Below are 26149 nucleotides of genomic sequence, written 5' to 3' on the forward strand. Positions count from 1 at the left end.
TTTTGTGGGTATTTCCATATAAAATGTGAATTATTGAATGTCTTGATTTTGACTTTCGTTTTTATTTCCCAACCCTATTGGCGGTCGATTAATTGTTCTTATATCCATGCACTTCTTCTGAGAAAGGACTTTGCTTGTGCCACCCTAGCAACTGGTGTATAAGGAATCGCTCACCAAAGGCAGCTATCTTTGTAAGTCAGAATGTTTGCGACTTTATGGGAGCTCAGTCTAAACTCACATCAAGACTTCAGATCTTGACTCTCTCTACACAGCTGTATACTATAATTTTCTACAGCCAGGAAAACTGCACTGCAGCCATGTTGCCCTATATACTATAAAAGACTACTTAGTCAGATTAACAAATGCTGCCCTGAAAAATGATTTACTTTGCTTACTCGTCTAATTGAAGTCCTAACCTCAGTGCTCATTGATCTGCTTGATAAGGCTCTAAATTTCCCTTTTTAACCCCAGAACAAATTAGGATGGCCTTCCCAATGTCTTTGGAGCAGATCGGACATCTCTTCATATGCTGCTATGATTTTGCGCTTTGTTATTTTAGATTGAGCTTTGTTTCTCTACTTGGGTTTACAGCCTGCCTAAAATGTGAAGCTCCAAAATCATATTTAATGTTCAAAATCCCTTTCTAGCGTACAGATGGTGGCAGTCCAGCTCACCCACCTCTAATCTACGTATCAGAAAAGTGGCACAACTCAGCCTTAAGACTCCACATTTGAAAATAGCCTTGCTACGACTTCAGTGACCTCCGTCCGGACACAATCCAACTTCAGAATGTTTCAGATCAATCAGCCATATAATCAGGATAACCCTACCTAGGATCTAGTAGGGATGCACCAAAATAAAAAAAATACTCAAATACAATAATGAGCTTGGCACCGCAATAGGTGAACCAAAGAAATGCTTTGATCTCCAGTCCACAGACCTTATTTCCAACAATCAGAGATTCACAGAAATAACTTATGGTTCAAAGAAAACTTAACTCACTAGAATAAATTATGATTTTACAATTTTTTGCGCATCATGGACAAGGCACTTTGGTTTTCTTCCCTATATAGTATAGCATGTTGCTCTAATGCTTAATCAAAAGATTTTTCATTTAATGCACTTTTTTTTTGCGTTCCACCTGTCCATTATTCTTTTAAAAGCTGAAACTTTTAAAGATTTTATTTTTCTATTTTGGGATCTGATGACCTACAGTGACGTTTCAAAACCAAATGCCTGTTTTGTCTCTCAAAATCAAATCTTACATTTTGTGATCTATCTTACCAGTGTCTAGCATTTGACTTCAAAACTATACACGCAGCCCCCAGCAACAGGGACAATCTATAGGTGGTGCTCATGTACTGTTGCATTGTGGTTTTATGGTTTATGTCATAATGAACTTTGCCTAAGACCCAATATTTAATGGTGATATAGTGCACAGCATGTGAATCTAGAAATATTTAAGTGTTAAACATATGTTCCAAGTAATGAGTTTATTTGTGATCACCAATAATTTGCTAATGGACAGTGACACTTTCAGTCGAAATTAAACTACGTTCTCTTCAACAACAAAAACCTTAACCACTAACAGAAAAAACAGCATAAACAGTCATTCTCAGAAATGGACTGCCTATGGTCAAAGACTGCACAAAAAAAACCTTGATTTTTAGGTCGGCATGTCAATTAAGGTTGTCTTTTTAGACACTAAAATCGGTTTAAATATCTGAATGGATCCAGGCTTAAGCCGGGTCTGGTGACTCAATGGGCTGATCTTTCTCCTCCAGATATATGTTTCCCCTCATGGCCATAGGTTAAAATCACAGTGGATCCACTCAGCCCTTCAACCTTCTAATTCAATAAAATAAGCACCGCTGAGTTTGGTAACAATAAATAGCCACTGTCAATAGAGTAGAGGGACTCCTCAAGCAGAACGTTCATTTATACAACTCCAAAACGCAATTCTCTGTTAAATGTTCCTCACATTTCAAGCGTATGAACACCAGTTCCCACCTGCCTGTTCAGAGACCAACCTAAAAAATAATCTAAAGATAACATTTAATTACTGGGACATCGACATGCCAGGTTAAATCTATAGTCAGCATCCAAAAAGAAAACTATTTTTGTGAAAAAAAACACTGGACCCAACCACTGCATGTAGGAATAATGGCAACATATGAATCTACAGGTTTAAGCTACAAAACCATATTTGTGTGCATATTAATGTGTGCATTTATTTAGCACATATGTAGATGGACCGATTGTAATACTCTTTACCAGTGTTGAGTATAAGAAGGGCTCATAACCTCAGAATCCTTTAGTGTGTTGTGACTGACTTCTCTCAATGAAGGTGAAAAAAGCATACAGTGTACGCAATGCTACATTTCTATGTATTAATGTTATGAACAGGTAAGAATCACTCAGATCAAAGATGAAGTTGAAGGATAACCTAGCCTGTACTCAGCTACTAACATTCAATTTTAGCTTTGCATTGCAGTAAAGAATGAATGTGTACATTGTTCAAAACAACTTGTTTTTATTGACCCACATTTAGTTTCACTGGCATTTTACCGGCCATATGGGGACATAGCAGACTGAAAGATTCTTGATTGAAAACGCATTCTACCAACATTTAAAAAAACCACACAACATACACAGAGACACTTAAGTGTTATTTAAGGCATCTGTTCAAACTACTATCCTCAACACAACTATTATTGCACTTTCCTAATAAATGAAATAACGCTGCATCATGAACCATCCTAGACAGATAATAATAAGAATGTTTCTCCATGACTAATTTGTGTTGCGTTTAGGGTGCTGTACTAGCCATGATGAACAAAATATTCAAAAATCAATCATTTTACAACTTATACATGAATGCTGCCTGGCGATTTTTAAGAGCAGCAAACTTTTCAATGGTTTGCTTGTTAAAATCGGTTATTTCTCGGATGAGCTGCTTTTCCAGTGATAGCATTGCCAATGCATTGAGGCCATCCTGGTTCATAGTGTTCCTTAAAAATGTTTTAATGTTCTTCAGAGTAGAAAAGCAGCACTCTGGCTCGGCTGTAACCATGGGTGTGGTAAGGATAATTCTTAATAATTTCACAGTCTCTGAAAATGCCTCCTGTAGATGGTTCTCAACAAAGAATCTAAATAAAGCAACACCACCACTAGCATGACAGAACTCAGGCCTACTATATATGAGTGAGAGCTCAGTGTTCAATCTTTCTCTGTTTAGTGTGGGATATGCTCCCAAAGCATCAATCACTGCATCCACAGGAAACGATTTATCATGGCTTTCAAATAGTTTACTTCGCAATAGCTTGGCACTCACCAAGTGTTTTGTGAATGTAAAGCGTCCTTTTATGTGAACAACTAGGATATCGCACACCTCTTTTGCCACTTGGTTCAAGGTCTTAATATCCATTTTGTGGCTTGGAAACATAGAATTCTCTGGAAGTCTACAACCCAATTGTTCGACACACTCTCGAACACAGTAGATACTGCTGGCAAAGTCTTCTGTAGCTCTATGAACAGATGTTGTGTCAATGTCTTGCTTCTGTAGCTGATTGTACAATGCATCAACATGAGCCATTATGTCATGAAATAAGAAGAGAAAGAAAAGGAACTCCTTATCTCCCAACACTCTAGTAAGTCCCCGAGCTCCACATATAGCCGTTGACTCAAAATGACCACAATGTTCAATGGTCTTAAAGCATTCAAAGAGATCCTCTCTGTACACGTAGACAATATTGACTTTCGGGCTGTTGAAGTCCCATCGTACTGGAGCTTGGCCTGGCAGCCTTCTGGTCACTATGTCCTCCAACACCTTTGTCCTTTTTGGAAAAGGTATAAAAAAGGATGGAAAACCAGACAAATCACAAAAGAAACTTCGTACTTGCGGGATTTTGGATGTAACCTGCTGTACAATTAGGGTTAGTTGGTGGGCATAGCCATGGACATAATGTGCATTTGGGTACACAGTGCGAACTTTGCGCTGCAGCCCACCAGCCTCTCCATGCATTACACTAGCACCATCGTAGGCACCGTCATAGGTTTGAGCAATCACTTTCGCTTTGTTACACTGCTCTGGGAAGATACTATGCAGGTGACCCAATAGAGCTGTAGCTATGCTTTTTGTTCTAGAATCTTGTAAAAATGTAAAACAATAAAATCTTTCAACAAGTTTGCATTTCTCATCAATATAGCGAAAGACTAGCGCCGACTGGGTTTTTGGTGACACATCAGAAGTATTGTCAACTTGGACAGCCACATATTCAGTTCTTCGTAACTGCTGTACAATAAACTCTCTAGTGATATCCAACATGCAGTCCAGCAGCTCTCTTTGGATTGCTCGTGAAGATCCCTGAAACACTGCTGTAGTTCTCAGATGTGTTTCCATGGCGCTGTCTATGCTGGAGACAAAATCCACAAGGCCACTAAATATTTCGGGATTTGAAGAGCAGTCCACCTCATCTTGAGCCCGTAAGGCTAATTCAAAGGCACCACAAAAACGAATGCAATCAATGATCTTAGATAGGATATATCTGTTTTTATCAACATTCATATTGTGCTTACTTATTTCCACACGATAGCGTTCATCCAACTGTGTTGCAATATTCACACGTCCAAACATAACCAGCTTTAATGAGTTGTCCAAGTGTGATTTAGAGGTGTCATGTTTTTTTATTTTTTCAGCAATATGTTTCAAATCATTAACTCCTTTTTTGGTCCAGTTACTATCACCACCAAACAGCAAGCATGGAAAGCAGAACAATGCCTTCCTCAAAGGACACCCACAAAGCCATTTCTTTTTTTCATACCATGCTGCAGTAAACCTACGGGTGTAAGCTTTAGTCCTCTGTTCCATTTTCACATCAGGCTGATGAGGTCCTAATAATTTCAACTGAAGTTTCTCTTCATGGGTCCGATCCAAAAATGGCGTGCGGAGTAACTCCTCAACTGTATTCATTTTTTCTAAATAAACCACCTTGTGATTAGGCTTGTGATGCTATATTCATTTTATAGGACGCAATTCTCAAAATCCCCAAAGCACAACTATTTATCACCTCAACTGATCAGAATTCAAGCAGTGTACCCCATCTTAAACAACCAGGTGCTCAGGAAGCGTTTTAAAGATAGCCGAGAAAGTAGTGGCACAGATTTCAGAGGAAAAGTGTGTTCCAGAGAAGCAGTCCTCTCTCCACAAATGATGGGCCATTCAGTGGTGACGAAACCTTGGGATGATGAGAAAGAGATTATTAGTAGATGAAAGTGGCATGCTAGGACAGAAGGGCACAATCATTTTGTTAAAACAGGTTCCCTACAAGTGCAAGTTGCTTTTATGGCCAAGCAAGGACGATGACGCCCCGACTGAGCACAATTTTTTTTTAAACATGAGCAAATGCAAAAGGGTTGACGTATTGCATGTGTACGTTATCAACATAAGCACAATATATTTTCTATGAAAATCGAAATTATGTGGTGTTAACCTTGTAATTGTATTGCTTCAGCTGTTATTGTAGCGTTGCAGTTGGAATTGCAGATCTGCCGTATTTGTGCCTGCAGTACTGGTGATTTTGTTGCGTAGGATCATCAGGTTGTAGTATTCGCATGCTGTTGTGCTATGAGGCAATTGGGGAGGTGTGCACTGGAAGTATTGCTGCCAATGTGCAACTGCAGATGTAGAAGCACAGCTTGGCTGTAGTACTACGGATGTGTAATTGTTGTTGCAAAAGTGCAATACATTTGCACTACCCGTCTCTTTAATACTTCAGATTGGTCATTTTGAAAGACTGTAAATAACTGGTTTCAATTCTGCTGCAGATTCACAACTAAACAGCAGTCTTGTGCAGTTGTAGAGTGGTGCAGCTGCAGTTCTGCAGATGTGCAATCATACACTTGGAGTGTTACGCCGATGTTTCTGGGTAGAGGGCAGGAAGAATGGGGGTAGAAGGAAGCGACTCAAGTACCCCTGTACTCCTCAAAGCTACAGCAGCAGGACATAGTGTAAGTCCATTTCAATCAGTTTAATTTCTACAACATGATGGAGAGAGGCAACCTACTGACAAGAAGTGGTAACCTCCCCCCAGACGTGTATAATCAGCAGTTGTTATCCGAAAGGCATTACAATGGATTAACTCTAAAAACATATGTTCTTTTCAGTGTGGATCAATTATAATTTCTTTTGGTGAATAACTGTCAATAAAAACGTTTTTCCTTCCAGTATAGAAGATGCGGTAGCGTTTCTGATTATTTTTTTTTAATTGTCTTTAAGCAGTAAGCTGAAACAGATGCGCCATAGTGGCAAGTATATACCAATACAAGTTTTGTCTTGGAACCCTTGCTAAAGAACCAATAGCACCAAAACTAAAAATAACTATATCACTGCTCCCATTAACCTTCTCCTTTCAGTCACAATCACATTCTGCGGACAATGTTATGTCATTAAACATTTTTTTTTTGCCTACACGTAAAATTCATATGACAATCTGGATCAGTGAACCGTAGCCTTCGTTTGGAAAAGCCTTTACTTATAAGTTCCTCAGATACAACTGTAAGACTGCACAGAAGAAGGCAAAGGACTGCAGCTGCAAGGTTCATTTATTCTGAGAAGGGGTGAGGCTGGGTGTCAGAGTAGGACTATTCGGTTATTCATAGCAAGATTTCATTTTTTGGTTCGAAAGCAGAGGAAAAACATGGATACATAATGATTTTTAAATCAAAAGCCTGGTAGTGTCTCGTACTCTAAAAAATATTTAAATACAATAATTAAAAACTTGACAGCACTACCGTGATTAAGAAAAAAGAATCCCATAAACTACAACAGGACTAGGATAAACTACTGCAGACAAAGCCAACATCCCTGGCTTTAATATTCAATGACTTGCACAGACCATTTGTGCCTCGCGTCTGCGCCACCTATATTAAATACTTATTGGCCAAGGCTGCTGCAACACAAGCAGCTGCAGTACAAGCATCAATTACAGCAACGCTCCAAAGAAACGCAGAACATGCATCACCAGCGTATGCTTCCGCTCACAGAACATAGAAATAGTGCGGCACGGATCACATCGCTGCAAGATTCCCTCACACGCGGCTGCTACAGCACAAGCATCAATAGTACAAACTTATGTCTGGCGCACTACTCCTTCTCAAACATTAGGCTAAAATGGATCATAACAAGAGATTCAGTCATCTCCCTCCCTGTCCAATAGCCATCCTTGCACTTCTGTATTCATTAACTGTGTAACTACCTACCTGAAGTAGGCTTAGAGAAAAAGTGAACAATTAAAAACACTGAGATCTACAAGTAGGGAAATCTAATATATGGGTTGTTGCTTCCCAGATTGTTCCATCTCTTTTGACTGAATGCAGAGAGAGGGTAACTGCGGTGACAGACATTGCAGAAATATTTGCCGATTACTATTGTGCCCTCTATGTAACCTGAGACCGCCCCCCTCATGAAGCCTCTACCCCACTGATTGTCAATGGTATGCGCTAGCAAGGGTGCTGACCCAGATCTCCCCCTCTCGCAAGAGGAAATTGCCTCTGCCATTCAAGACATGAACCACAGTAAAACCCCAGGACCGGGCGGGTACCCCGTAGAAAGCTACTGCTGCTTTCAGTCCCTCCTGATCCCCCACTTTTTGGAGATGTTTCAGGAAGCAATTGCGAAATCGCACTATATAATCAAACCCATAACTGACAAACTTACTGCAGATCTTGAAAAGTGGGCAAATCACCCTCTTAATATTTTGGGCAGGGTTGTCCTGTTCAAAATGAAAATCAAAGCAAAGTGACCCCAATCAGCCAGATACATTAGTTAGTTCATCACAACATGAACACAAATCATGTGTCAATAAGATTTTTTCAAAACATCAATTGTGTTCAATTATATTCTCTGTAGCACCCACAAAAGGTTTCTTACATAAAAACGTACACACGTGCCCACAATTTTAACTTCGCTGCTTGTGTCTCGTCATTACCCTGCCTGCCTTGACAACATGACATCCATTAAAGCACTAGCCTGGAACGTCGATGGCATCCAGGCACCCAAACGCGGATATGCCATCTACTCTTACCTTAGACGCCGTGCTATTCATATTGCACTACTGCAGGAGCCTCATTTAACGTGCCAAGAAGCAGTTAAGTTACAGCGACGCTGGTGTGGACAAATCTTGGCCACTTATTTTTCCTTATATGCTTGTGGAACATTGCTGTGGGTTAAGCCAGGGACAGCGTTCATGCCAGATGAGGTGGCCACGGACCCAGAGGTCATGTCCTGCTAGGTAGCATATACGCCCCCCAACACCAATCAAGTGACATTCTTGCATTTACTTTCCGGGATTCTATTGCACTGGCTTGGAATCCCGAGGCCGCTGGAGGGCGATTTTAATAGCGTGTTCGATACTACTTTAGATCGGTCGTTCCATCTGCTGCCCTTCATGGCTGCCTCCTCCAATGCTCAGGCACTTAATAGCTGGCTACAAAACTGGGGCCTAATAGACATTTGTCGCTGTTGCAACGCCCCAAATATACTCCTTTTACTCTGCACCTCACTAATTGCAAATAAAGGCTGACAGAGTAGGTACACTGGCGCACCCCCCGTGTCAACCCATTGACTATGTGGGTCGCACCCATTCTGATTATAATCCCCAATGTCTGCAGTTTATGTGGGATGTAGACCCTCCCCCAATCCCATGTAGCACCTTCAGGCAGCAGCACTGGAGGACCCACTCTTTCGTTCCTCTGTTGCTGCAGTCATTGAGGGATTTTTTGATCTCAACAAAGACTCTACTGCAACAAGATCCACTGAGTGGGATCCATTTAAGGTGACGTTGCGAGGGCACTGTCTGGGGTTGCGTTAGAACACATGACAGCGACTAGATATTGACATTTTGCACATTGAGCATCAGCTCTTATGCTTAGAAAATACAGCTGTAATTGACCCGACTGGCAGACTTGGATTGGCGGAAGCGCAGCATGAACACGTGGCTCTATTAGAACGCTTGCGATGTCATAACTAAACCACCCATTCAGCTAAAAAAACACAAAAATTCTACGGCTCAGAGCCGGCTCGCTTCTGGCATGGCTGATACCGCCAGATCGGCTCAGCTATCCCATGGTAACACTGCAATCCGTTGCTGTACCATTACTTTATACTTAGTGTGAAATCCATAGTGAACTAACGCGTCACTAAACCTCCTTCGTTCAATCAATCACTGCGGCTATCCCAGATAATATCACCTCTTTCCTGACTAATGTGCCCTTCCCCTGCATAGGACCAGACGGCAGAATTGGATGTCCCCATCACACCTTTCGAAATACATGTGGCTATTAGAGCATTGGCGACAGGTATGACCCGGGCCCAGACAGCTTAACTGCAGAATTCTATAAGGCCTATACTTCACTGTTAATACCCTGCTTGCAGTCATGATATGCGGAGGCATTCGAAACCTCCCGCACCCAGTCTCTCTCCGAGAGCTGCTCTTCATGTCTCTGCCAAAGCCAGGCAAAGATCCTGAAATCCTGGGTTCGTACTGGCCACTAGCACTACTGAATACAGACTATAAAATGCTGGCGATAATCCTGGTGGATCGCCTAGCACCATCAATTCCAAAGTTAGTACACTTGGATCAAAATGGGTTTGTCCGGGCCCAAACTACTTCACTCAACATGCAGAGTTTTTACGCATTCTGGAATAAGCCCCAGGAACATGGCCTCGTGCAGGCTGCTTGGTCCTTGATTTGGAAACAGTTTCTGACTCTCTAGAAAGTTCCTTTTTGTTCCGAGTGTTGCCCCAGTATGGCTTTGGAGGTGGATTCCTCAGACTCATCCGTTTACTATACACACTGCTGTTGGCCGGGGTAAAGAACTGCTCCCTTTTTTCAGATCCAATCCCCATAGCCACAGGCACGTGCCAGGGGTGCCCACTCTCTCCACTGCTCCATTCACTGACGGTGGAACCTCTGGCAGTTCACCTTTGAGTGCGATGGTGGCGAGTGGGGAATACCCCTGGGAGATGGTGTCCACTTGGTCTCCCTCCTTGCTGATGACATACTTATGTATTTGAGGGATGTAAGGAAATGCCTCCTTGGCATGGTTACCCCCTGACTTTTTGCCTTTGCTGATGCCAAGTTATGATTTGAAAGTGTGCTGACTCCTGCTAACCAGGCCCCAGCACCAGTGTTCTTTCCCTAAAACTGTACCTTTGTTTCCACAATTGGCACACCCTGTCATCCAGGTAAGTCCCTTGTAACTGGTACCCCTGGTACCAAGGGCCCTGATGCCAGGGAAGGTCTCTAAGGGCTGCAGCATGTCTTATGCCACCTTGGGGACCCCTCACTCAGCACAGACACACTGCTTGCCAGCTTGTGTGTGCTGGTGGGGAGAAAATGACTAAGTCGACATGGCACTCCCCTCAGGGTGCCATGCCAACCTCACACTGCCTATGGCATAGATAAGTCACCCCTCTTACAGCCCTAAGGCAGGGTGCACTATACCATAGGTGAGGGCGTAGGTGCATGAGCACTATGCCCCTACAGTGTCTAAGCAAAACCTTAGACATTGTAAGTGCAGGGTAGCCCTAAGGGTATATGGTCTGGGAGTCTGTCATACACGAACTCCACAGCACCATAATAGCTACACTGAAAACTGGGAAGTTTGGTATCAAACTTCTCAGCACAATAATTGCACACTGATGCCAGTATACATTTTATTGTGAAAAACACCCCAGAGGGCATCTTAGAGATGCCCCCTGAAAACATACCCGACTTCCAGTGTGGGCTGACTAGTTGTGCCAGCCTGCCACACACCAGACATGTTGCTGGCCACATGGGGAGAGTGCCTTTGTCACTCTGTGGCTAGTAACAAAGCCTGTACTGGGTGGAGGTGCTTCTCACCTCCCCCTGCAGGAACTGTAATACCTGGCGGTGAGCCTCAAAGGCTCACCCCCTTTGTTACAGCGCCCCCAGGGCACTCCAGCTAGTGGAGATGCCCGCCCCCTCCGGCCACGGCCCCACTTTTGGAGGCAAGGCCAGAAGAGATAATGAGAAAAACAAGGAGGAGTCACTGGCCAGTCAGGACAGCCCCTAAGGTGCCCTGAGCTGAGGTGACTCTGACTTTTAGAAATCCTACATCCTGCAGATGGAGGATTCCCCCAATAGGATTAGGGATGTGCCCCCCTCCCCTCAGGGAGGAGGCACAAAGAGGGTGTCGCCACCCTCAGGGCTAGTAGCCATTGGCTACTAACCCCCCAGACCTAAACACACCCCTAAATTGAGTATTTAGGGGCTCCGAGAACCTAGCAAGATAGATTCCTGCAACCTGAAGACAAAGAAGGACTGCTGACCTGAATGCCCTGCAGAGAAGACAGAGACACCAACTGCTTTGGCCCCAGCACTACCGGCCTGTCTCTCCACTTCAAGAAAAACTGCACCAGCGACGGGTCCCACAGGGTCCAGCGACTTCTGAAGCCTCAGAGGACTACCCTGCATCTAAAAGGACCAAGAACTCCAGAGAACATCGGCTCTGCTCCAAAGAAGAAACAACTTTGCAACAAAGAAACAACTTTAAAAGGACTCCACGTTTCCTGCCGGAAGCGTGAGACTTTGCACTCTGCACCAGACATCCCCGGCTCGACCTGCGGAGAAACAACACTAAAGGGAGGACTCCCCGGCGACTGCGACCCTGTGAGTAGCCAGAGTTGACCCCTCTGAGCCCCCCCAGCGACGCTTGCAGAGGGAATCCAGAGGCTCCCCCTGACCGCGACTGCCTGCTCCTAAGATGCCTGGTAAAGACACTGCACCCGCAGCCCCCAGGACCTGAAGGATCCGACCTCCAGTGCAGAAGCGGCCCCCAGGTGGCCCTCTCCCTTGCCCAGGTGGTGGCTACCCCGAGGAGCCCCCCCCCCCCCCTTCCCTGCTTCGCTGAAGGGACCCCTGGGTCTCCCATTGAACGCCATTGCAAACCGGACACCTGTTTGCACTCTGCACCCGGCCGCCCCTGTGCCGCTGAGGGTGTACTTTTTGTGCTGACTTGTGTCCCCCCCAGTGCCCTACAAAACCCCCCTGGTCTGCCCCGCCGAAGACGCGGTTACCTACCTGCTGGCAGACTGGAACCGGGGCACCCCCTTCTCCATTGAAGCCTATGCGTTTTGGACACCACTTTGACCTCTGCACCTGACCGGCCCTGAGCTGCTGGTGTGGTAACTTTGGGGTTGCCCTGAACCCCCAACAGTGGGCTACCTTGGACCCAACTTTGAACCCTGTAGGTGGTTTACTTACCTGCAAAACTAACAAACACTTACCTCCCCCAGGAACTGTTGAAAATTGCACTGTGTCTAGTTTTAAAATAGCTTATTGCCATTTTTGTGAAAACTATACATGCTATTTTGCTGATTCAAAGTTCCTAAGTTACCTAAGTGAAATACCTTTCATTTGAAGTATTACTTGTAAATCTTGAACCTGTGGTTCTTAAAATAAACTAAGAAAATATATTTTTCTATACAAAAACCTATTGGCCTGGAATTGTCTTCGAGTGTGTGTTCCTCATTTATTGCCTGTGTGTGTACAACAAATGCTTAACACTACCCTCTGATAAGCCTACTGCTCGACCACACTACCACAAAATAGAGCATTAGAATTATCTCTTTTTGCCACTATCTTACCTCTAAGGGGAACTCTTGGACTCTGTACATGCTATTTCTTACTTTGAAATAGTACATACAGAGCCAACTTCCTACAAGGGACATTTATTTTATTCCTGATGTGACCACCCACACTCAGGCCAGAGAGGGAAGCAAACTGTCAGAGATGCACTGGGCTAAATCCTGCCTTTTCCCACTTTTGCAGACCACTTCAAACCAGGGCATCGATCTGCTTGCAACCCCGCCCCTTACCTGGTAGCTGAATATGTTTAGATATCTGAGAATCCAAATCTATCATACACCTGCAGAATTACTATATGGTAACTTGACACGTGCTGTTACCTCACTGCAGCCCAGATGACCTTCTGGAAGACCCTGCCCCTGTCTGTGGCAGGCAGAGTGGCTCTGCCCAAAAATGGTTGTACTTTCACAACTCCTGTATTATTTTGCTAATCTGCCCGGGTATATTCAAGCCTCCTTTTGTTGCTCATTCGAAGGAGTGATTAGGAACTTCATATGAACACCTCTAAATGTCACATGGCACTCAACAAGCTTTACCAGCCCACACATCACGGAGGATTGGAAGTCCCCAAATTTGAGTATTATTACTCAATGTCCCAACTTCAGTGGGTAGCAAAGTGGCTGGCAGCTACAGTGCTGCCGGCCTGGAGCCCAGCCAGTATCTTCCAGCTGTTCCACCCTTGTGCCCGACAACTGCCGCCCAAACATGCACTTCTGTTAGTGGTGCATCGCTGCTTTAGGCATAGCCTCTATCTCATGAGGCAGATCACACCTTATGAGCCAACTTTAACGCTCCTGGGCACACTGTGCGGGCAGCACTTCACCATTACAGCAGAACTATCTGCTTGGGCTGAGGTGGGAATAAAGTTGGTAGGCAATTTCTATAGACAGGATGCTTCTGTCTTACAAGTTGCTGGTAGACGCGGATGGACTCCTCCTTTGACAATTTCTCCTTCACGCATCCCTAATGTGGCAAAGATGTGGTCATATGACCTGCAAACCCCCATACAGTTACTTCCATATTTTAGGTCAGGGTAGAGATTTGCTGCGCTGGCTGGATCTTTGCGCTTGCACCCAGTGCCAACGCTCACATCCCTTCATGGGCGGTGGAAGGAGGTCCTCAACTGCCCATGCATCGGCAGGGAATGGTCTGCCCTGTTAGAGGGTCCTATTCACATACCCTGCAACGCCCGATTTCTTTTATTCAGCTATATATTGTGCACAGGGCCTACCTCACTCCTGACAACATAAATAGATATTTTCACTGCACAGATGCCACATGCCCCTGTTGTGAGCTGGTAAATGCTGATATTATACATACGCTTTGGGCTTGCTTTCGCTTACTGGGCTATTGACGAGGAGTAATGAGTCATCTAATACGTTGTACTGATACAGCTCTCTCCAACACATGGGAGGTATGCGTGCTAGGACTAAGTAGTAGGAGCAAGAAAAAGTCACATCAGGATTTATTGATTTGGGTTTATTATTGACTAAAAGACTGATCACTCAAAGATGGAAATCACCGGACCCTCCACACCTTGGATGTAGTCGTTCACTAACTGGGCACAGGCTGAGAGCGTTGCCTTACACAGAGAAGACGCTGTGGGGCTTCGCAGACACCCAATATCCAGCAGCTGGTAAGCCATTATGCCTGACCTACACACTAATATACCTGATGCTTCCCCACCACCAGATGCCCTGTGATGGAGAGGTGGAAGGTGTGATGTGAGATGCGCTGCATTCTGTCATGGCCTCACTTGCCATGCCTACTGCAGAGACCCCGCGCCCCCACCTGTCATTAGTAAGGAATCTGCAACTAGAATATATCTCTACCAGATAAATCATTACCAAAGGTAAGTAACTTGTTCATCTGATAGAGACTATTACTTGCAGATTCCTCACCTCACAATAGATACCCACTAAGCAATACCATCCCTGGTGGTGGGTTGCGAACCAAGATCATACTAGAAAGTCCTGCAGGGCTGAACGGCCAAAGTAGCAGTGTCTGCGGACCCGACTGTCCAGGCAGTAATTTTAATGAATTTGTGCAGGGATGCCCACGTTGCTCCCTAACAGATTTCCAGAACAGGAACTCCGCGTGCTAACGCTGTGGTGTAAGCAGTTGCTACGGTGGAGTGAGCACGCAAGCCCTCGGGGGTTGCTTCTTTGCCAAAGCGTAGCACATTCTGATGCAGAGCAGTACCATCGGGTGATACGCTTCTACACCGCCTTCCCTTTCTTCACACCCACATATCCAGCAAAGACTTGATCGTCTAACTGGAAATCACTAGTATGATAGAGGTAGAACGGCAACTCTCTTTTTGGATCCAGATGGTGGAGTCTCTCCTCTTCATGAGAGGGATGTGGGTGTGTGTAAAAAGTAGGTAAAGTGATAGATTGACCCACGTGAAAAGGGATAACAAGGTTAGCGAGGAAGGAGGCCCTTGTACGGAGCACCTCTTTGTCAGAGTGGACAGACAAAAATGGTGGCTTGGAAGAAAGAGCTTGAAGCTCACTTACTCTGTGAGCAGAGATGATGGCAACAAGAAAAGCAGCCCTGATTGTTAGGAGCCGCACGGGTCAATTGTGCAGCGACTCAAACGGAGCACACAAAAGTTAAGTTAGGACCAGGTTTAAGTCCCACTGGGGCATAATGAACGGGGTCAGAGGAAACTAAATGGGTGAGTCCCTGGAGGAACCTTCCAACAATAGGAGACTTGAATAAGGAAGGTTGATCTGGCAATCTAAGAAAGGCTGAAATAGCCGGTAAGTAACCTTTAAGGGTGCCTGAAGCAGATCCCTGCTGGGCCAAAGAAAGAATGAACAAGAGAATCTCAGAGAGAGGTACAAGAATGGGATCAACAGACTTGTAGGTACACCATGTCACAATGGATGCCAACGACAGGCATATAGTGTTTTGGTGGAGGGCCGCCTGGCCACCAGAATAACATCACAGATTTCGGGCGGAAGGTCGAAAGCGGTCAAGTCCCACTGCTCAATCTCCATGCAAGAGGGCAAAGACTGGACAGGTTCAGGTGGAGAACCGTCCCCTGCTGCTGCAAAAGATTATCATCTTGAAGGGGCAGTCTGATTGAAGGATCCGTAGCCATGCTCAGTAGCTCTGGATACCATACTCTTCGTGCCCAGTCCGGAGCCACAAGGATTACTTGGGCCCGGTTGCTCTTGATCTTCTTCAGAACTCTGGACAGAAGTGGTATAGGCGGCAAGGCATAAAGGAGGCCAGAGTTCCACTCAAGATGAAAAGCGTAGCAGAGAGTGCGCCTCTTTGGAAACTCCAACGTGCAAAACACTTGATATTGCGCATTCTCTGCAGAGGCGAACAGATCTAACAAAGGTCCTCCCCACTGCTGAAAGAGGCCTTTGCTCCACCTCCAGATGGAGATGTCATCCGTGACAGACTATGCATTGACGGCTGAGTTAATCTGCTCTGGCATTCAGAGAGCCCGCCAGATGTTGAACCACTAGGATTATGCCCCGATGTTCCAGCAACATCCAGAGGCACAGAGCCCCTTAATGAAGAGTCCACGAATACACTCTGTTCTGCTTGTTGCAGTACCACATGGCGGTACTGTTGTACATGAACACTTGAACCACTTTCCCTTTTGGAGAGGGAAAGAATGTTTCCAATGCAAGCCTGATTGCCTGGAGCTCCAAAAGATTGATGTGGAGTCCGGACCCCACAGAAGACCAGAGACCTATGATCTCCGCCTCACCCATGTGGCTGCCCCGTCTCAGGAGTGACTCATCTGTCACTACTGTAAGGTTTGGTGGGGAAGGGAGAGGGTTCTGCCGCTGACCCAATCGCGATTTAAAAGTCACCACTGCAGGTCTTTCACAGTTCCCTCTGAGATCTGGACCATGTTGGAGAGATTTCCCTGATGCTGTGTGCCCTGGAACTTCAGATCTCACTGCTGAGCCCGCATATGCCATCTGGCATGTGACACCAGGAGGATACAGGAGGCTATGAGGCCCAGCAGCCTCAGTCATTCTCAGTGAAATGCAGGATAGATGCTGAAACATCGGAATCATAGCCTTAATATCCTGGAATCGTTTTTCGGGAGGATAGACCTGAATCTGCATTGTGTCCAGAATAGCTCCAATAAAAGAGCATCTGAGAAGGAATCAGGTGCGACATGTTTATAGTGAACCCCAGCGAGTGCAGAAGGTTTGCTGTAGTCTGAAGGTGGGAGATGACTTTCTGGGGCATGTTCATCTTCAACAGCTTGTCGTCGAGGTGGGGGAAGACTGAAATGCCTACCCTGCGCAGAACAGCTGCAACCACCACCATCACTTTCTTGAACACCCGGTAAGGCCGAAGGCGAACACTGTAAATTTAAAGTGCTTGTGACCTACCACAAACTGCATATAGCACCTGTGGGCAGACAAGACGGGTAATATGGAAGTAAGCGTGCTGCAAGTTCAATGCTACCATCTAGTCTCCTAGGTCCAAGGCAGACAGGACCTGAGCCAGAGTGAGCATTTTGAACTTCTCCTTCTTGAGGAAGAGATTGAGGGCCCGAAGGTCTAGAGTAGGACATAGGCCCTTGTTCTTTTTGGGCACCAGTAATAACAACCACAATCTACTTCTGGTGCGGGGACCCTCTGTATGGCTCCCTTGGCCAAGAGAGCTGTGACTTCCCCATTGGGGAGGAGGGGCAGCCGCTAGGCCAAAGGACCCAGCCATAGCCCAAGACTCCCTGAACCTCTCGAACACCGAGTCAACTTTTGTCTCTTAAGTGACGGGTGCCATCGAAGGGCATATTTTTGTGAGACTGTTGGACACCCCTCGAAAAACCAGACGTCCTCAACCAGGCGTGGCGTCTCAAGGCCACCGTTGACGCAACCGATCTGCCTAGTGAGTCGGTCCTGTCCAGCCCACAATGAATCGTGAACTTGGCCGCATCCCTCCCCATCAGCAACGGCTTTGGAGATGATGGCCCGGGCCTGATCCGGGATCTGAGGCAATACCTGGGAGACCATATCCCACAATTAAAGGGTGTAGCGGCCCAAAAGGCATTTGGTGTTCACAGACCGCAAAGCCAGACAGGAAGAGGAAAACATTTTCTTACCAAGTTGATCCAGTCTTTTTGATTCCCTATCTGTGGGGGTGGGTGGGAATGAGCCAGAGGAAGAAGCCTGGATGACAAGGCTCTCAGGCATAGGGTGCTGGGACAGGAATTTAGGGACTTTTGGCGCAGGCCAATGGCGGTGGGCGACTGTACTATTCACAGGACCCCCTAAGCTGGGTCTGGACCAGGTACCCAGAAGGACATCCGTGAGGGCTTTATTGAAGGGCAAAAGGGGTTCAGAAGTGGAAGCCCCAGGCTTAAGCACCTCAGTCAGGAGGTTAGTCCTGACTGACACAGGAAGCTCGAGGCCAAGGACCTCGGCTGTCATACTGATCACTATAGAATATGGCGCTCCATCCGCCGTAGCAATGGTACGGGGAAAAAGAATGCAGTTTTCTGGAGAAGTATGCAGATCACTAGACTCACCTAATTCCTGTGCCCAGTCCATGTCAGGGTTGTCAAGCCGATATCCCAAAGGGTCCAGTGACACTTCCAAACCTTTCCCATATTCATACCCATAGTAAAACTGGTCAGAATCCAACCTGGCGTTCTGGCTTCTCGAGGATGAGGACTATTGTGGGCTAACCTGGATTGCAAGCTTTAATGTCTTTGTTGGTGCCCTGGAAGGTCGTGTTGGCACGACCACCGTATGCACAGATCCGACAATGGATCTGAAGGGGCCCTCAGTGGCCAGAGCTGAATCCATGGGCAGTGAACCCGAGGGCCCCTATCTGATCCCCTGGGCCCTAAAGGCACTGCAAGGGGGTCGGTCTGCCCAAAGATGAGGTGATTAGCCTCGTAAAACTCCTTCAACTGGGCAGGGGTGGCTCCAGCTCCTGGGAGGTGCGAAGCGGACCCAGAAGTATGCTTCGCAGACAGAGGCCTAGAGCGTTAACGCTCGTCCCACATCCCATGGGCCGAGCGACAGGGCGAAGTCGAAGAATATGTGGCCTTCAACTTCTTATGACCCAAGTGTCCCAAAGATTTGGAATGGGATGACGAAGAGTGGTGATGGACGGTCTTGAGACCTTCCTCTCAAACGAGACCGGGAGTGATGCAGAGACTAGCGCCTGGCAGCCATGAGCTTCAGGGACCGCTCCATCAAAGCCTCGGGTTCATGGCCAAGCACACGAAGCATGACTTTGGGACATGGTCGCTCACCGGACACCACACACGAAGTGCAGATCTGTCTCCAACATCATTCGGTGGCAGGAGTCACACGGTTTGAACCCGGTCTTCCGTGATATCACTGAAGCACCAAAAAGTAACAACAAAAAGTACAAAGCTAGTCACAAATTGACTAAGGGTAGCTGTTCACCGGATCTGCACGTAGCGCAGAAAGAAAACAACTGACCTCAGTGTGCCGGGGTGGCGCCTATATACCATTGCAACCTCATCACGGCAACCACAACACCACAACGCATGTGGAGAAGACCGACACCATCTAAAGGAGCGCAAGGGTACTGCTCAAAGAAAAATCTCCGGATCCAGTCTGACGCCTGGGGGAAATTTTAAGGTAAGGAATCTGCAACTAGAAGTCTCTGTCCAATATTAATATATATCTTTTTATATGTTCCAGTTGTCCCTAGCTGGGCTCCTCAGTTGTTTATATCTGACATTGCACAATATTGTTTCCTGTGATCCTCACTTGCTGATCTCACTCATTGGTATTGCTGCACCCAAGTTCGTGGACTGCATGTATGCCTTCAGCCCATTTCTCCTCAGCTTATTCCACAGGTACTATGTGAGGCTCTTCAGGCCCCGGCGTTACATAGCTAACAACGCAGCATGCATGACAATTTCGTTCTTGCCAATGCATAAAATATCCCTGTCAACTGATACTGCTTTTGTATAATGTGTTCTTGGCTTTTCTATAATTGAAAAAAAGCAATATACAGATGTAAACAAAAAAATACATTATATGATATGATGGAGGAATGGCCTTGGCTAACATTCGCCTATGCTTTTGGGCAGCTCCCATATTAGTGTTTAATGACTGGAAGTGCAGAGGGTGACACAACCCAGCGTACTGTCTGGAGATAGCATCCATGGGCCAAGCTAATATACTATACTTCATATAGATCCCTTTCCCCACCACCTCCTAGATCCCACTAGGGTGGTCTTGCTAGCATGGCAGTCTGGGCTTAAAAGGGCCAGATGGGAGAAAAGTATAACACTAGAAAGAACCTTGTTGGAAGGAACAGTGACTGCACCACTCAGCCTCCCTGAAAGGGTTAAATAAATGGGACTATACTGGTACCGCCACAGTTGGGGACATATGGCAGGTGTCCCATATGAAATCATTCCACACACTCTAAATGGAACATTCCCTATGGCAAGTCCCAGTTTTTTTCATTACTTTCATCTGCATTACACCCTTAACCAACCTCAAAATGCCCTCACTGAGGTCCCAGAGTTAACCCCCCCTGGAAACCAGGATTCTTACCGGCTCCATTGGTGCAGGCGGGATATCAAGCGTGGTGAACCCTCCGGACACTCCAGGTGTTGCAACCTGGCTGGGACCCATGGACGACTCAGATTTGAGAGAGGTTTATATGTTCACCAGGGTGCACAGCTTCTTTGCCTGGCCTGGAGCCGTGCACCCATTTCTTCATGTGGTGTGGGCATGTCCCATTTAGCATTCCTGGAGGGCTGTTTTTGCTTACTTTTCAAGATGGTTGGGAATGACATTAAAACTTTCTCCGTAGGCAGCAATGTTGGATATTGTAAGGGGGTGTTTGGGGGCTGGGGGGTGTGAGAAATCGCACCCTTATTGGGATTGGCACATTATTGACCAAGAGAGACATTGCCAAATTCTGGATGTCCTCATCCCCTCCTCCTCTAGCCAGGTGTGAAGAATTGGTGTGCCAAACAAGAACAACCCATTTACATCTTCATGTGCTGTTCTCAGAAACATAAAATGGCGTGGGGGAAGTGGATGGCACATCAGTTGCTGAGCGGTTTTACTGTACCAGGTTGCATTGTAGTTCTGCCTGGGCACGAATTTTGCATGAAAACTCAATTTTCCCTGTAGTATTGTGGATGGAAACAATAGAATCTTGAATGAAAATCATGAATTCCATGAGGCACTGGGAACGTGAGCTCCTAGAAGTACCCAAGATGCCCAGCTCCCAAAAATACACAAGACTGTTAGCTCACAAGGACCTGTAAGAAGTCTCAAAACTGCAGGAGCCATGAGTTGCAAGTGCTTTGATTTAAAGTTTGTTCTCCTCAGCAGGATCTTTTTCTTTGCTACTCCTCTACTTAACTCAGATACAAACAGTGGCACTGAAAGAAGTAAAACTTAAAGCTCCTTCTGGTTCTGTATTGTATTGCTTTTGTGTAGAGCAGCACTCTAAACTCTGAAACCCTACCTGCATCAACAGCAGGACACCAGTAATAACCAATGGGAGGTAAGTGTAAAACAGTTACGTGCATTACCACAGTGAAGCACTCTGCAGATTCAGAGAAGGGCAGCATCAGTCATTTATGAAATCCTCTGTATCAAAATGTCTTTTTTACACACGGTGTATGTTTTTTCATAGCTCGGAAGAGGCAGTCCTGCCCTGCACTCACAAACTAAAAAAAATCTTTGAAGAGCAGGGAAATAAGATGTGCCATTTCAGTTTGCACGATCACTGCAGTTTTGGCTGCCATCATTTAGGCACACTAGATTTACTATAGATAGCTCGGTTAGTTGCTTCTTGCACTTAGCAACTTACAACAAAAAAAAAAAGTTCCCCAGTGGCTCAATCAATTGCTATCAATATTCAAATCAAATCAAATCATTAACATTTATAAAGCGCGCTACTCACCCGTGCGGGTCTCAAGGCGCTAGGGGGGAAAGGGGGGGTTATCGCTGCTCGAACAGCCAAGTCTTTAGGAGTCTCCGGAAAGCGGAGTGGTCCTGGGTGGTCCTGAGGCTGGTGGGGAGGGAGTTCCAGGTCTTGGCCGCCAGGAAGGAGAAAGATCTCCCACCCGCCGTGGAGCGGCGGGTGCGAGGGACGGCAGCAAGTGCGAGGCCAGCGGAGCGGAGGGGGCGGGTGGGGACGTAGAAGCTGAGGCGTCTGTTGAGGTATTCCGGTCCCTTGTTGTGGAGGGCTTTGTGTGCGTGGGTGAGAAGACGGAAGGTGATCCTTTTGCTGACTGGGAGCCAATGCAGGTGTCTCAGGTGTGCGGAGATGTGGCTGTTGCGGGGTACGTCGAGGATGAGGCGGGCCGAGGCGTTTTGGATGCGTTGCAGGCGGTTTTGGAGTTTGGCGGTGGTCCCGGCGTAGAGGGTGTTGCCGTAGTCCAGGCGACTCGTGACAAGGGGGTGGGTCACGGTTTTTCTGGTGTCGGCGGGGATCCAGCGGAAGATCTTGCGGAGCATGCGGAGAGTGAAGAAGCAGGCGGAGGACACGGCGTTGACTTGCTTGGTCATGGTGAGAAGAGGGTCCAAGATGAAGCCGAGGTTGCGGGCGTGGTCTGCGGGGGTCGGTGCGGTGCCGAGGGCCGTGGGCCACCAGGAGTCGTCCCAGGCGGACGGGGTGTTGCCGAGGATGAGGACTTCCGTTTTTTCAGAGTTCAGCTTTAGGCGGCTGAGCCTCATCCAAACTGCGACGTCCTTCATACCCTCTTGTAGGTTGGTCTTGGCGCTGGCGGGGTCCTTGGTGAGGGAGAGTACAAGTTGGGTGTCGTCGGCGTAGGAGGTGATGATGATGTCGTGCTTGCGTACGATGTCGGCGAGGGGGCTCATGTAGACATTGAAGAGTGTCGGGCTGAGCGATGAGCCTTGAGGTACGCCGCAGATGATCTTAGAGCTTGCGATTCTATTTGAGGTATCTCCTTAAGAGGCAATCATCATAAAGCAAGTCACTGCAGTTAGTAACCTCACTTTGACAGCTCCGGACAGGTCCTTTCCAGCAATTGTGAAATTGTTAGACAAATTTGAAAAAGTTCCAAGATTTCAGTAAATAGGCAAAATTCAGCTATACTTAAAACAATGATTCCAGAGGCCGAAAACAGAGCTCACTAAAAGCAGCTAGCTCTGTCACAGTGGTGAAAACAGTCAATTCATCTGGGACTAAACATCACAAATCAGCTAGAATCGTGGTAAGGTAATAATTGGCCTTTGCTCTCTAGGAATCCAGTGGAGAACCTTAGATGTTGGCGGCCATTATAAACATCATTATAGGAACATCCGCCTCAGGGAGTTATACCCTTTATAGTCTTGTCTTCCAATACCCACTTCCTAAGTGACATAAAAGTGTTACAAAACAGTCTGATATAATTCATTTGAGATAATCTTTAATTTCAAAGTTGTTTGATGGTGTCCACAAACAAGTGGCTTTTGTCTGCTTGGAACTAGTGAGCTATTACAGAACTGCACACAAACTACGTTTCCAAATAGTCAGTCGGGGAAGATAAGAAGAAGCGGCTCAACACATGTAGGGCAATGGTGTGTCACTCACTATGGGATTAATCAGGGGTGGGGTAAAAACAGAATCCTCAAAACGCTTAATCGGCCACCCAAACAAAATACTAGAAATCTGGGACCATGATGCAGTACAGAGAGGTCATAGCTTCATTCCCTCCCTGAAAACTCTGATCATGGACAATCCAGCCTTTTCTCAAACTGTGGAAAGAGACACTTTTACTAACTGGGAAACAGAGTGCATACAAAAAAAAAGTGTAAACAGGATTTTGGGATCCCAAAAATCGTTTATTACAAAATTATCACATGAGACATTTGGCCCCACACCCACTCAACGCCACTGCCGCGAACCATCCACTCACATCCTTTGAAAAACATACGTTGGCACTAAGGGTCTGATCGCAAACACAGTTCAGTTCCTTTTATATAAAAAAAAAAAAATGGCAGAAAAGTATGCCTTCAAGAACAAGTCTGAATCCGATCTAGGGAAGGATTACTCTGATAAATAGTGTCACTGAATAGATATCCTAAAGGTCTTTAATAGATTCCCACACAGGGAGTCCATTTACAATCAAATGTACTAGTGGAAAATGAGCTTGCCTAAGTCAGATAAGTGCTGACACTGCGAGAAAGACATTCTGGAAAGAGACCCTAGGACACATCGAGGGAACCTTAGGCTACCCAGTTTCCAATATCCAAGAGTGAACATTTCTTTGGGATTTTACCTGATTACCTAGATGTTACAACAACCAATGTCTTGGTCTGAAGAATGCATATATATGGGGGAGAGCGGGGGTTTCAACAGTGTTCTTTTTTGGAAAAAGACCCATCCCAGTTGCTCTATAGTTCAACAGGTGTGGCATGTATAAGCTATGGTTCAGCGAACAGGACCTCTCTCTTTCACAACACAGACTCACAGTAAGATGGGGCCAGATGTAGGAAGGCATTAGCGCCTCGCAAACAGCGAAAAACACCGTTTGCGAGGCGCTAATGCCCTGACGCGATGCTGAAACACATATTGCGAGTCGGTACCGACTCGCAAAATGTGTTTCAGACTCGTAAATAGGAAGGGGCGTTCCCTACCTATTTGCGAGTCGCTCCACGATGTAGGGTTGATTTGTGACCGCAAAAGCGGTCACAAATCAACCCGCAGTTACCATCCACTTGAAGTGGTTGGTAACTCATTCGCAAACGGGAAGGGGTCCCATGGGACCCCTTCCCCTTTGTGAATGCACACAATAATATTTTTTCAGAGCAGGCGGTGGTCCTATGGACCACTGCCTACTCTGAAAAAAACCGAAACAAAAAGGTTTTGGTATTTTTTTCTATTTGCAGCTCGTTTTCCTTTAAGGAAAACGGGCTGCAAAGAGAAAAAAAAAACTGCTTTATTTAAAAGCAGTCACGGACATGGTGGTCTGCTGTCTCCAGCAGGCCACCATCCCCGTGAGTGCCAAGACTCGCTATGGGGTCGCAAACTGCGACCCACCTCATAAACATTTATGAGGTGGGTCTTTGCGACCCCATAGCGAGTCGCAGAAGGTGTCTGAGACACCTTCCTGCATACCAATTTGCAAGTTGCAAATTGCGAGTCGGAAGGACTCGCAATTTGCAACTCGCAAATTGGTTTCTACCTACATCTGGCCCATGGTAACCAACAGATGACTACTTTTCAAAATTTGAACACAGGAGCTTTAATCCTCCACATTAAAGAGCCTTACTACTGTTTAGCCGACACCCCACATCCAAAGTAGTGTGACGAAAAGCATTTCGCACAGGACTAAAGAACCCCATTAATCCACACTTGCCTAAGAACCCATTCTTTCACTGTGTCACCTGACTCAGATAACAAGATTTCACCAAGTCAACGCATAAGCACAATATGGCCTAATCCTTCACTCGCCACCCTTATTCAGTAGTTTTTAGGTTTTGTTTTTTTGGGTGGGTGGGGGTGGTAGGTGTGGGGGATGAATTGGAAGTGTGTTTATTTCCAATTGCGCATGTCAGCATGTGCAACGGACCCCAAAGGAGGTGGGATTTCTTGAAATGAGTGACCTCTGTGGGCCCATTTGACAGAACAGTCATTTCTACGGTTCTCTTATTTGCAATGAAAAAAAGAAGAAATTAAAATGATCTGGAGGGAAACCAAGCCTGGACTTGCAGTGGCTAACAAAGTTAGCTTGTTGTATCTGCCTTTACCCATGCAGCCATCCTCTACCAAACAGACCTTAGGCAGGTGCAGCTCAACACTTGTCGCTATTCCCAAAGCGAGCATACCAGTGTATCCCAGGGTACAGCAGTCGCTGTAATGCCTCTCAACAATTCCCACATGCTTGTCCACTACTGCTGCCCCCATCATTAATTCCCCTTCCATAATACCTTAGAAATGAAATTTAAAACAGAGCCTCTTTTTTGGGGGTGGGAGGTGGACATGAGAGGGAGTGGCAAACTAATGCCACACTCAAAGATGAGCTGGTAATCTGCAAATTGCACAGTAACTCATCACGGTACAGCGCTCTCAAAACTCAGCCGCAATCAGAACAGGGCTGCAGCAGTAATCAGTTAAATGTCTTGTGTTGAACCAGCCACTTTCTGCAGGGTCATCTCAGATTTTTTGCCTTTCTTTTGGGAACCCATTTTGTTGCCTTTTAGGACTGTGCAGTTTACTTCTGCTAACCAGTGAGAAAGTGTTTGATCGCCTCCCTCTATGCTTGGCATTTACTTTTATTTCCATAGTAAATGCTATTACATGTACCAATGCCCTGTAAATTAAATGCTACAAGTGAGTTGCAGTGCTCATTGTGCCACCCACTAAAGTAGAACTGTTAAACTGCCAGTGGAGCAGTTTTAAACTGCCATTTTAGCCAAGCAAAAATAAATTTGTGCCAAGCCTAAACCTTCATTTTTAATACTTTTAAGTCACCCTAAGCTAGGCTCTAAGTAACCTAAGGCAGGATACATAGTATTTATAAAGTA

General features: G+C 46.0%; 1 protein-coding gene across 7 annotated transcripts in view; it reads right to left on the reverse strand.

The window, feature by feature from the left end:
* The window catches only part of ZWILCH (zwilch kinetochore protein), a 266547-nt gene that overhangs the window by 141132 nt on the left and 99266 nt on the right, over positions 1-26149 (reverse strand). For 4 of the 7 annotated variants that reach the window (XM_069222873.1, XM_069222874.1, XM_069222871.1 and 1 more), the window contains one exon: positions 2514-5237. The exons of the other annotated variants lie outside the window; for them this stretch is intronic. In XM_069222873.1, coding sequence (XP_069078974.1) covers positions 2861-4972 — 2112 coding nt within the window. In that variant the 5' untranslated portion in view covers positions 4973-5237 and the 3' untranslated portion in view covers positions 2514-2860. Of the gene's footprint in view, positions 1-2513; positions 5238-26149 lie in introns of those variants that run through there. 7 annotated transcript variants of the gene reach the window in all.

This window comes from Pleurodeles waltl, chromosome 3_1, assembly GCF_031143425.1.
Source record: "Pleurodeles waltl isolate 20211129_DDA chromosome 3_1, aPleWal1.hap1.20221129, whole genome shotgun sequence".
Taxonomy (NCBI): Eukaryota; Metazoa; Chordata; class Amphibia; order Caudata; family Salamandridae; genus Pleurodeles; species Pleurodeles waltl.